This window comes from Melanaphis sacchari, unplaced genomic scaffold (genome assembly GCF_002803265.2).
Source record: "Melanaphis sacchari strain LSU unplaced genomic scaffold, SCAv2.0 Contig10_pilon_pilon, whole genome shotgun sequence".
Taxonomy (NCBI): domain Eukaryota; kingdom Metazoa; phylum Arthropoda; class Insecta; order Hemiptera; family Aphididae; genus Melanaphis; species Melanaphis sacchari.
Window position 1 is genome coordinate 1606617 of NW_020270420.1, and position 13370 is coordinate 1619986.

A 13370-nucleotide genomic window follows, 5' to 3' on the forward strand; every position below is an offset into this window, starting at 1 on the left:
CGACGATAACGATCATAAATAACGGACCATTGGTAGTTGGAACTGGTAGCTTAGATCTTCTATTAGGACAAATAAATTTGGCCGTGGTACGGCAAAGTGCTCAAAGATAATTCGCGTCCACTCATCTACATCGCTTGATTCCGATGATGATTCTTCGGAAGACGATGAGAAAGACGAATGTCTAGACCGACCATCAGGCGTGTCCCAAATGGAAAAGTTTTACATAGCAGCAGTAAAATTTGACTCTGCGTCAGAAATTGTCATGGTGAGATCGCAATACCTCCGCAGGGAAAGTATTAATATGGACAAGTCCTGTTTACAATCGCAGTCACAGCTAATAAGGGTAAAAGAACAATTAGATTTATCAGATGTAGATCGAACCTGGTCGTCCAATTCAGAGCTGAAGTCGACATCGTTATCGGAGCTCATGTGGTCAACGGACGACGAGGAAGTTAGACCGTCAGAAATTTCACAGAAATGGACTTCAGATTTGAATCTAAGATCGGCATATTACTCGTAATTCATGTGGCTATCGGACTATAAGGAAAGGTCGGCTTCTCTTCCACTGATAACTAATATGACAAACGACGATGAAATGGTGTCGAATCAAGACGAGGCAAACATTAAAGTGAAAAGTAAACAGTGGAGTAGATGGAAAATCGGGTAAAATAAAATACTTTCACGGTTTTCGTGAAAAGCAATACTTGGAGACTGAAATTAAATCGTGTATAATGGCGTGGTATTTGGTCACTGAAATAAATCCTATTACTTTTCGGGTAATTTGAATTTTATTCTGGGATTTCAAATTTTTTCGAAATTAAAGGTTGTTAGTATTTTATTTTAATATTTTTATTTAAGTACCGATTGGAACTATTTATTGACATTTATTTTATTATTTATTTATTTTTAAACCTTGACAATACTTCTTTATATTCTAAATTTTAATGTATTATATGATATGGTATTCTCAACCATTAATATTATTGAATAAGTTTATACTAGATATTTATTGCACTCGCGTTCACTCCCTAACGTTCTTTATTTATACCTTAATATTATATAAAATTCGATATACAATGTGTTTATAATATTAAACACACACACACACATATATATATATATATATATAATATAAAGTTATATATAGTTACTATTAGATATATTTTTGACAATCGGTACGGTTAGATTTTAAGATTTTCTTTTAATAATTTAATAATGGTATAACCAAACTTTTCAAACCTAAAGCTCATCACGTAAAATCATATAGTTGATAGTTCAATACATTGCTCAATATAAATCCATTCGCTATCGTTTTTAAAAATATATAAATTATATTCTACATGGACGAGTCAACACACGGTGTTGAAAATGTTTTTTATTAATTTTATTTTACTTGTCTATGATTCCAATTGTTCTTTTGTATTTACCTATGCTATGCCTATGTTTTATTTCCTGATTTTCAATATCAAACTGAATTTATTTGATCACATTTTTTTTTTTTTTTGTAATTTTCACTTTTTTTTCTACAAGTTTTATAATTGGGTGATTTAATTTTTTTATTGATTGTGAACTATTTTATAAAACATGTTGACATATATGTTTCCATACTTTCTTTTTTTTCAAATTATAAATAAACCAATTGAATTGTATTTTTTTTTTTTTTTTTTTGTATTAATATTAAATTATTATGGTTTCTGATTTTACATGTATTTTGAAATGTAAGTACTTTTTATATATAAAAAAAAATTGAATTATTTCATTAAGTTATAGTATTTTTGTTATTTATTTATCTTAAATATAGCCAAAAATGTAAACACTTTTGAAGCTTTTCAGAATATTATATTACACTAATGAATCCACATAAAAACATGGGTATTATATTTTGTATAACAGTACTATTTTTTTTTTTTCACAATACTTTTTGCATTTTTGAACATTATATATTTTATAATTATTAATTTTTTTTTTTAAATTGTTTATTTTGTTTTCATCGATTGTTAGAATTTTTTTCTATATTGTTGTATTTTTATTATAGAATAATATTTTTAGTATTTTATTATTATTGATAAAAGTATTTTCTGTTTATATCGCAAATACTGTTATTATGTGTCGATTTTCTCATAATAAATTCATTGTTTCACATGAATAGTTTTTCAACGATTACAATTAGTAAAATATTTTATAAATACAAATAGTTTAAAAAAATAATTTTTTTATACAATTCAAGAAAAGCATGTATTAAAGTTTAAAAAAGTTAATAATTTTCAAGATAATGAGTACTGTGTAATAAAAGAATGATTTTGTTTAATAAATAAATTAAATTTCCAATGCTAAATTTAAATTCTCTAATAAATAATAATTATAGAGTGCACTAAACAGTCAAATTTATAAATCATAATATACAGGTTTTATAAAAAAATCAACTCTAAGACATATTCTATTGTACAGTAAGTTTCGAGTGAGTTGTCGCCGTAATTGACGTTTTAAATTTGAATAAATTTGATTGTAGGATTATTATATTCAGTGATCAGTTCAACACCTAAAATTGAAAAGTTTTTTTTTTTCTAAAATGTAAGAAAACCTATTTTTTAGTTTGGTAACCCAACTTTTTTGATATAACATAATAATGATAAAATTGACAAAAAATCAGAATATACAACAAAATTGTTGCCAGTTTGTATTGTAAAGCAAAATGTTGGCTCAAACGTTAAGCCTTATTAAATTATATATAATATTTTCTCTGTGTCTTATTAGACAAATATAATGATGTAAATATTAATAATATATTAGTATTATTTATAAGTAAATCATACTGAAACCATAAAATCTAAAAAATACATACAATCATGACTTTTAATAGAACATTTTAAGCTCAAAATTGATCACAAATTTTTATGTTAACAATTAATAAGGAAATTAGTTATTGTTTGATAATTAAAAACCTTTCATAGGAACTATTATATGTTATATTAATGTTTTATTTTAATTTGTTATATGTTACCGCCTTACACAGTCTACAAAGTTAAAAGTTTTCACATGTATTTAATTAATTTTTCTTGAAACTATACTACCAATAAGTATAAAGTATCAAATAACTTGAACATGATCATCTATAGTCCAAACGAAGTTTATTTCAACTTTTTTTTTTAAAAATAAGGAACTTATTGATTATTTGAAAATCAAAAATTGTGAGCACCTACAACAATTTGACCAAATTTGAAGTGTTAAACATAGTTAACACAACGATATTTATTACTATCGAATCATTACATGTAGATATTATACTACATGAATAATATTTAATCATATATTATATAGGTATATTTAGTTATATAATTTTATAAAAATATATAATAAACTTAAAAAAATGACTTTAAGACTAATATGAAAATATTAAAAAAAAAAAAAAACCTATGTAAGTGCCTTTGTACTTACGAGTGATGTGTAAACATCTTAACTGCAGTACGACTTTGATTGGGGAATATAATGTCTTGGTTTGAGTGGGAATTTGTATAATAAGGTAACAATAATCATACAAGATTGCGTTTTCTTTAAAATTTATACTTAACTTTTTAATTTGTATTTATATATTTTTTTTTTTTTTATCATTACATATAATTTATATATATATTATAATTATTTATTATATATTATTAATTATGATATATTATATATCGTCAGCCTATTTAGCAAACAGCGTAACTCCAAAAAATTCAAATTTCATTTTTTATGTCATTCAATGGAAAAAAAATGCGCGTCGATTGGTATCATAATCATAATATTTAAGTGTGTTTTCTTCCATGAAACCGGTGTTAATTGATACGCATTAGTCGTAACTCCGATAAACAAATAATATAATTTTTCTATAGAAACCGACGTATAATATATTATATATTATAATATAATATAATATATATATATATATAGCCTACGCGAATATCGTGCGCAATAGCCTCACACACACACACACACACACACTCAAGCAGTCATATCTACATGACTTACGTCTGACGCTCGATTCCCCAAGAAGGTCGTACTACAAACAGATAGCATAGACGTTTACACACCAAAAAAAAAAAGTACCTACAGGAATAAAAGTTGTAATGTTTTTCTTTGTATAATAATTGGAAATACTATACTATGTAATATAATATGCATTCTTTTTTGGGATATTTCGTTGATAAAATCACATTTAAAAAAAAAAAACTATCTATGTCAGTGACAGATATTTTAAATCTTTCTATTTAATTAAAACAATATTCGATAAGAAAAATAACTTTTTATCTGTTAATGCATCCAATAATGTAATAAAAACAAAAAAATTATAATTTTTCAAATAAAAATTTTAAAGTAAAAAGAAAAAAAAAATCGTAACATTTAGTACTTCGCAGAAATACACTGGTTTCGATATAAACTATGCGTATATATATATATTACACAATTGTATTCTAAGACGCATTACAAGTATAATTTAACTATCGATATTTTAATAGAATTATAAAAATGTAAATTTTGCATTATTAAATTCAATTAATAAAATAAATGTTACATAAAGTATACGTATCATCTGTATAAGAATTTCAAAAATTGTATCGGGTTTTTTTCTGTAGTAATGTGTTGATATAACTGCATGGTCTTTATTAGTATTATTCTATGTAATTTAAATATATTTATTCTGAAGGAATTTTGTTTTTTATCAATGTCATGATCTACTATTATAGCAGTGGATTTAAAAACATAACTCTCGGGTTATTTACCTTGTACACGACTTTATACACGATATTATTAGGTATCGTTACACTAAATATTATAATAAAAGTGTAAAAATATGTTATAAAAATTATACCAAAAATATTTACTTTATTAATATATTAATAAATTGCTATACGTGTACGATATACATTCTGTATGATGTGTGTGTTGATCGAGAGATTTATGTACTCTGGTTTAATGGTATAACGAATAAAATAATACCTATACTTTAAACAATGGTGACAGTATGGCGTACAACAGACATTTTCAAATTTCTACCGATACACCTACTTTCTATATACTGCGATCGACGATAATTATTGGTACATGCAATCAATATCGTTTCACGGAAGTCTAAATGGTACCAGATGACATTACTGTAGACGTCTCCATGGAAAATTACTTTGAAGTTCTGAAAAGTCCTCTGGGTGTTCAAATGAAATTTGCATAATATATTACCCACACATACACACACATATTATATATAAGTACACTAGCTTCACACTTGTTTACTCTTTTTTTTTCGTGACTATTGTGCAAATTTGAATTAAGTTATTGAATAATTTACAACAATATATACAAAATGTGTGAAGATTGCAAACACACCGATTAAACATACTATATGAGATGAGCATTTAATATTTAACTATCCATTTCTAAACAATAAACATAAGGCTTTAAGTTATACATATTTTTAATGCATGTCATTATATTATTGTCTATAAGCTTTCAAGATATAATTATAAAATTGACATACCCATTTTTTTTTTTTTTTTTTTTATATAATATAATAATGATAAAATTAATAACACATCAGAATATACAACAAAATTATTGTCAGTTTTTATCGTAAAGTAAAGAAAAATGTTGGCACAATTATTGATCCTTATTAAATTATATATATAATATTTTCTCTGTGTACTATTAGACAAATAGAATGATGTGAATATTATTAGATCCGTTTTATGGTAATAAAAGTTTATGTTGGTGCTCCATACATAATATTACAATATAATCACCTTGCATTATGCCCCAAATCTCCGTATGTCCACATTACGATAAACGAGATTTAATTTTAACATACACTTTTTAAAATATAACATACGGAGAATAATTACTTTATTATTTCTATATAGTATGTCATGAATTTGTAAATCATAATCTTGTTTAAACGGTGAAATAGAAATAAAATAATTAATTTAATAAACTTTTGCATAAAATATGCTTGAATATTTAAACATTTTTGTGTATGCGTTTATTTATAAAATAAACGTTTTTCCATGCATTATCTAGTATACAAATCGTTTTTATTTCTTACTTTCATAAAAATACATAGTCTGCATACACTCATTACAAATATGTAAATGCATACAAATCTGGACTTTAATCATAGCTTTTATAAAGGTATAGTAAATAACACGGTTTATATATATATATATTTATATTTAAATTAATTTTTTTAGTAGGTAAAATTCATCACAACGAATATATTATAAAACTGACCAGTTTTTATCCGAGTTGAAGTTTTTATAGTATCAAAAAAAAAAAAAAAAAACACACATACACAATAAACTCATTGTTATCAATTAAGTTTGGACATATTTATGCGAAACACTCATAAAATGTTAATTTGTAAAGTAACTTCAAGCATAACAACAGCCGTATCCATTACAATACACTTTCAGGTCATTACTCACACACACACACACACGTACACTCATATTTAATGCTTTTCGAGTAATTTTACGATATTTTTATCATCGATACGTGAAAATGATATATGAATATTGAATATTATACAATACAACGAATATACCAAAAAGCGATTATTTTATTTTATATTTTTGTTTTAACTATACTTCAACTGTATCTCAATGAATTCGACACATTTTTTAAAATTAAATTAGTGACATTGAAAACATTTGATACTTGTAGAATTATAATGTGTATCATTATTATTTTTGATATATCATATTAATTATTGTGATTTTGTTGTGAAGGAAAACTTGTATGATATTAAGATAGTTGTTAGAAATCCGTTGGTTGTTAATGCATTTTCATCCTTTGTGTTCATAAAATACTGCACGTATTCGCAAAAAGCCTATGTATAATATAAATTATTTTATATTACTTTAAACAACAGTTTAACGATAATGAATTAGAATAAATATTATCGCTACATACATCGACTGTCTTCGGTCTATACGAATATTAAGATTATTGTTTTACATACAGAACTGTGTAACCTTTATAAGTCGCGCATATTAATGTCACATTTATGGTAAGCCATATGTAACTATGCTATAGTTATGTGCAGTTTTATTGATAAAATAATATGCAACTTTAAACGCTTATACGGCTGCTGCAACTATGATGTATTTTTTAAATTTTTTTTTATTTTTTATAATAAAATAAAATATATATTAAAGTACAATAAGTATATGGGAAAAAAGAATAAAACATTGTGATTTACATGATTAAGAATTTACTCACTAGTGATTCTTTAATTGAAGGAATGATGTATATAAATATTATAACGAAATATAATGTTTAGAGCGTTATTACGATTAAGTTCGTAACATTGTGGAGGTTTTGACCTTCCTTGAAGTATATAATATTATTTCCAAAGTATCTATATAGTTATATTATATAAGTATAAGTATATATTATACATAATGCAACAAAATATAAAAATTGGTTTTATAATGTTGTTTAACGAACACATTGTAATGAATTATACTGTAATAAAATAATTAGGAACATTAAAATATTTCATTTGTTATATTTTTTAAGCATTAACTGTATAATTATATTATATATAATTAACTACTAAGTGCCATAATTTATGGAATAACATTAGTGAAAATTATTATAATACTTCATCAAAAAATTATCATAAATTTTCAAATTAGCACTTTATTGATCATACGTCTTCTACAATATTCACATATACTGCTATTTATTATTTTATCTAAACGGATGGTACTAACATTTTAATTAATTTTATTATATGATAAAATAATTTGTTGATGGCAATGCTTATTGGTGTACCATAAATCATAATATCATTAACTGCTCGTTATAGGACATGATCCAAAAATGAACATAATTTTTTTTATTTAATTAAAAGTTGAAAAAAAGCATGTCATCGATAATCAAAATAATCAATGCAAGTTTTATGTTTTCCCGCTTTTATTTAAGGCAAACTTGATACAACGGGGGAAAAAAATGGCTAATCTGGGTAACATAATACATTATAATATTGGGTTCGACATTAAAAATCTAAAATAAACTAATTTTATACCTCTCTCAAAATTGTTCAAATTTAAAAAAAATATCTTATGTGCAGAATTTAATCAACACAGTTTAAATTGTGCCTCGAAAAGGTTGATATACACATATATATTTATGTAATAATGTATTACATAATATTTACATATTCTTTGAGTGTAGTACGTCTTGTATTCACATCCGTGGTTGTTTTTAATATTATTATTATGTCTATAAAGCGTTTCAATAGTATAATAAATGTAACTACAATATGATTATTTATTCACTCGGTTACTGTTGTTGGTGATCTTCATTTTATAGACGTGCTCTTAGACAATGTTTTTTTAAATAATTTTCGGTATTGTCACATAACCGCGGCGGACAATAGGCTATTATTTTACGAATATAATTATTACTATTAATACCTATTTAAAAGACTCGTACGTATTATCTGTTATTAATTTGTATTCAGATCACAAAAATACGATATAAAATTATAAATTATTATATAACGCTTCAAGTTTCAAACGTGGAACTTGAAATTGTAAAATAATAGTTGAAAACGAGATTGTAATTCCTGTAATATCATACATCGTACCGTAAGTATTTTTATTAGTTTTCATTATTATTACTATTTTTTTTTGTATTATTCCTATTGTTATTTCTATACTCATTTCTATAACGTTATAACTGTTATTATTTTATAAGGCCATATGTCAGATGTATTAAAATAGAAATGAAATAAAAAAAACAAAAAATAATTTCTGTTTGGTTTAAAAAAATCTAACCACGCACTAACGCGCATTTAAATAATTAGTTAATTAATTTTATTTCAACGGGTTGAGTCCAATTTAAAAAGCAGTAATTATTATGATGATCATTAATAATATGGAAATAGAGAAATAAAACAAAAAATAGTGTAATGGTAGAAAATACAAATTTATTAAATTAAATAAATAATAAATAGAAACTTGCAGGACCTTAATGTAAAGTAAGAGACAAATTATGTTTAAGAAATGGTTAAATGAATTAAATTAAAAAATATCGATATTTAATATATTTAAAGAATGCATTTCTTAGATAATGAATTATATTTATATTCCTAATACAGTGTTAATAAAAGTTATCAACATACTATATTAACATTAAATAGGAAATTATCTAAAATACAAGTATCATTGATAAATTAATGTGGAAATTCCAATGAATATTTCTGACATTGAATTACTTCATTACTCATTATAATAATTCATTATGTTTTAAAATGCCTCTGGTCATTCAATATACATTAAACAGATATATTTAAAAAGTTAGTCTAAAGTTTTTTTGTTTTTTTTTTAATGTGCTAAGATAGAGTACAGGATTTACTAATCGCCAATAATAAACATTGTACAATCGAGTGTAAAATTATCAATTCACTAATGACATTAAATTAATTTATATCGATTGTAAAACAAAAAAAATAAAAATAAATTATATTCATGCTATTGTCATAATGAAAACTAAAAAATAATCTTATTAATCGTTGATAGACAGCATTAATTGGCACTACACGTAAAATATTCTAGATTAACGAGAGTGTTATGTATTTATTAAATGTTATTAATAAATTGGATGTGATGATTGAGCTATGTGCACATATTTTTATATGCTAAAAAGACACGTTCAGTTTTTATATTATATTTTCTGAGTGGAGCGAAAAATGCTCTAGATAAATGATAAATTGTTCTTTTTTTTAGTTTTGTCGAAGATTATTTATTTTTAGTAAAAATGTGCTCTATATATTTTGGGTGCACACAAATTTCCTCATGTGATTTTTTTTTTTTTATTAAAGGTTGGTTATTCGAATAAATTGTCTTCTAATTTCAGAAATATCATTAATTTGCATTTTAAATATTTTAAGTATTAATCATTTTGTTTTAAAATAGTCTCCAATATATATAATTAATCAATTTATAGTTCAAATCAAAAATTTTAATTCTTTTTTCTTTTTTCTTAATTATAAGAATAATGGCATACACAATATTTAATACATAAACATGATATACAATGTCATACAATTCATAACCATATAAAATTGAATTAATCAATCTGTCTTAAGATAAAATATCATAATGTTCTACTTACTAATAAAATATTGTTTCTTAATATTTGCGAGTTTTAAATTTATTTGCCAATACTTTTAAATATTGAAAACTTAAAATTATATTATTGTTTAATTTATCAATTAACTTATAAGTGCAGTTAATTACATTGTTTGTGATTTACCTATTTTTTTTTTTGGTTTCCGTTTCAGAGGATCTAATTTAATATTGCTGTATCCAATAATATTGATTAAAAAAAATTATGAATATGAGATTGAGGTACTGAAAAATTAGAATAAAATTTAGGGTGGAGTGACTCACATAATGTTAATGTACTTTTATGCACTATATATAATTGCAGCCGTTAGGTTAAATTAACGTGTTATAATTACGGAAACGGTTTCGTAAACAAAACTGACTAAATAGTTGGACTGGTGTTATCGAATACGATGATAAAATAATTTTTAGCTGATGATCGGTGATGAAAATAATATTTTATTCGATACATTAACTTGTAATAATCAATAGTATAGTACATGTACTATCGAAAAATTAATTAATAATCTAGATATGCTATGGGAGACAATTAAAAAAGGTCATTTAGTTGAACTCGAATTAACGCCAAAAATACCCGGAGGTTATTCAAGTGGAAAAAGGTCATCTAACTATATTTGAAGGGGGACCATTCGAAAGTCATCAATACTATACATTAATATAGATGTATCTATTCAGTGCTATGTATAAATGTGATTTATCGAATTAATTACCATCATGAAAAAAATATTTAAAAATAAACAGCACAATTTATGCAACTTTAAATATTATAGTCCTAGAAACATTGGACGATTTTTGGCTTTTGGTATTAGAAATTTAAGAACAAAGATTTGTGTAATTTTTTGATTTGTCCATGATATTATAGTGGTCTGTATAAATTATTTTTACTTTTATAAACTGGAAGTCTAACACTACATGGTTGTTGTGGAGTAATTCGCTGCCAATGTTTGAAGCACGTTTATAAATCCCTACATTATCCAACAACTGTGTCGTATCATTACAGATGGCAATGAGTGAAATATCGAAAAAGGATGTTTTGCAGCAGAACACGATCATTCGATCCCAGTACACGACGTATACGGTGCACAAAATGATCGGCACCGGTCGTTTTTCGCGCGTCTACAACGCGTCTGTGGTGGGCACGGGCACAGAGGTGGTGATCAAAGCACTGAACAACTCGTGTTCCAGTAAAAAGTTCAACCGAAAACTATACCTCAAGGAGTTGGACTTGTTGAACAGGCTTAAGTTCAGTCGAACGCGGGCCCGGTACGTTCAAGTTACAGACGCGGTTCAACTCCAATCAGGAAAGATATGTTTTGTTATGGAGAGACTGAGTACCACCCTGCAGGCCGTATTGCACAACATCGGTCCGCTGCCAATATCCATATGTCGACCAATCGTCAGACAGATCGCACAAGGTACGTATAAAACAGTTATAATGTGTAAAGCACGAGCTAAACACGAGTTTAAATCTGCGGTGACACACATAAGGTATACGTTGTACTAGACGTGGGGCCCAGCGTTTCATCATTTCATTAGGTGGGTTAAAATATTCATCGAGTGAAACAAAAAATACATTAATGTTTTAATGATAATTATTCACAATTCGATAAAAACCACAGCCATATGATTAACTTCAAATTAACAGTATTTTTCAAGTAAATTTAATTTGTTTCAGTATACTAATAATACGTAAGTACTAACTATAGGTATTCGTATGAGAGATAAATGGTGTATTAGTATTGCTTATCATATTTTGTGAGACATAATATTGAACGTTCAACATCGAATAGTTTTTATTTTTAATCAATTTTAGCAATATTGATCAAATATATTATGTTTTTATATCTACGATATATTATTCTCGTTTAAGAGATGACACCTTAATAAACATAGCCTTGTAAAAATAATGAAATATAACAATTTAATAATTATAGTAATAAATATAGGTGACCTATTATATAAAAACATAGTTTTAATTATGAAATATGTAAATAATTGACTAAAATTTATTGGTTATGAATTAATTTTAATTGACATAGGTTACTCGTTATTTTGTTACAACCTGATAAGACACTTGATGGATTAGAGGAAACATATTTAATTTTTAAAATCATCTAGAAAAATGAGCTTATTAATTTAGTTGGCTAATTAGAAAATTAACTAATTAATTAGTTTTAAAAAAATGTGACTAAAATAACTGTAACAGGTTGATTTAATGATGCCTAAAATATATATTCTGTAATAATATGAAATGTATTATAAACTCTGTGAAGATTATAACTAATTTAATAGCAAATAGGTATATTCATTATATTGGTAGATCTTGATTTTATATTTTGTTCAATAGTATTTAATAAATTTATATTTTTACATAATTTATTGATAATATACAGTTCTCACCTATAGTTACAGGTAAAGTAAAATACAATAAAATATTGTTCTTCTCTAATCTATTTTTACAATACGTAATGAATTTATTTTAAATTATTCTTACCTAAGAATTTTGACCATGAATATTTTTATTAATTACCATCCCTGCGTTATTTTCCAAGATAAGGTTTAATAACTAATTTGATAGTATTAATATAACGGTAGGCAGTTGTTATGTTTATATTGTAATGTAACCCGAAAAAGACCATAAAATCCAAGCATATCGATTTTGTTCTGTTCCGAAGAACTTTAAACATTGTCAGTATAAAATAAATCTCGACTCTATCTAAACCATATGTTTAGGCATCTGGTATACCTAACCTATATATTATATTAATCGCACGCCCATCCGTTGTAAAATGTCAGACTTTACACTGTTATTATATACCAGCAGATACTTTTACGTGTTCCTACATTGTACATCATTATGTACTTGATTCGGGGATAATGTCACAAAAAAAAAGCTAACCCGGGTAATGTTCAGATCCTTATATATTTTTTTGGTCGGATAACGTCTAAAATTGGATAAGATCAATCTCGCCCGGTAAATGCCGACTTTACACAAAATCGGCGATTGCTCGTATGATAATACATTTTACGAATAAAATATAACAAACCAGTTAGTAACTGCTAACACAGATATCGATTCGACATTATCGACTGATGTAAAAAAAAAAAAAAATGTCTGTTTAATGTCTTCTTTAAAGTATTTTAATCAGACCTATAACCCCTCCACAAGCATAAACACTACTTTAATTTCGTTGTTATTCAATAAAT

General features: G+C 25.3%; 2 protein-coding genes across 3 annotated transcripts in view; one reads left to right on the forward strand and one right to left on the reverse strand.

Annotated features, from left to right (window-relative positions):
* Positions 1-13370, reverse strand: part of LOC112603607 (GTPase-activating Rap/Ran-GAP domain-like protein 3) — a 357206-nt gene that overhangs the window by 182265 nt on the left and 161571 nt on the right. The window lies entirely within an intron of this gene.
* Positions 1-13370, forward strand: part of LOC112603608 (homeodomain-interacting protein kinase 3-like) — a 29578-nt gene that overhangs the window by 10548 nt on the left and 5660 nt on the right. The window contains exon 2 of the mRNA XM_025352272.1: positions 11164-11578. Coding sequence (XP_025208057.1) covers positions 11164-11578 — 415 coding nt within the window. The remainder of the gene's footprint in view (positions 1-11163; positions 11579-13370) is intronic.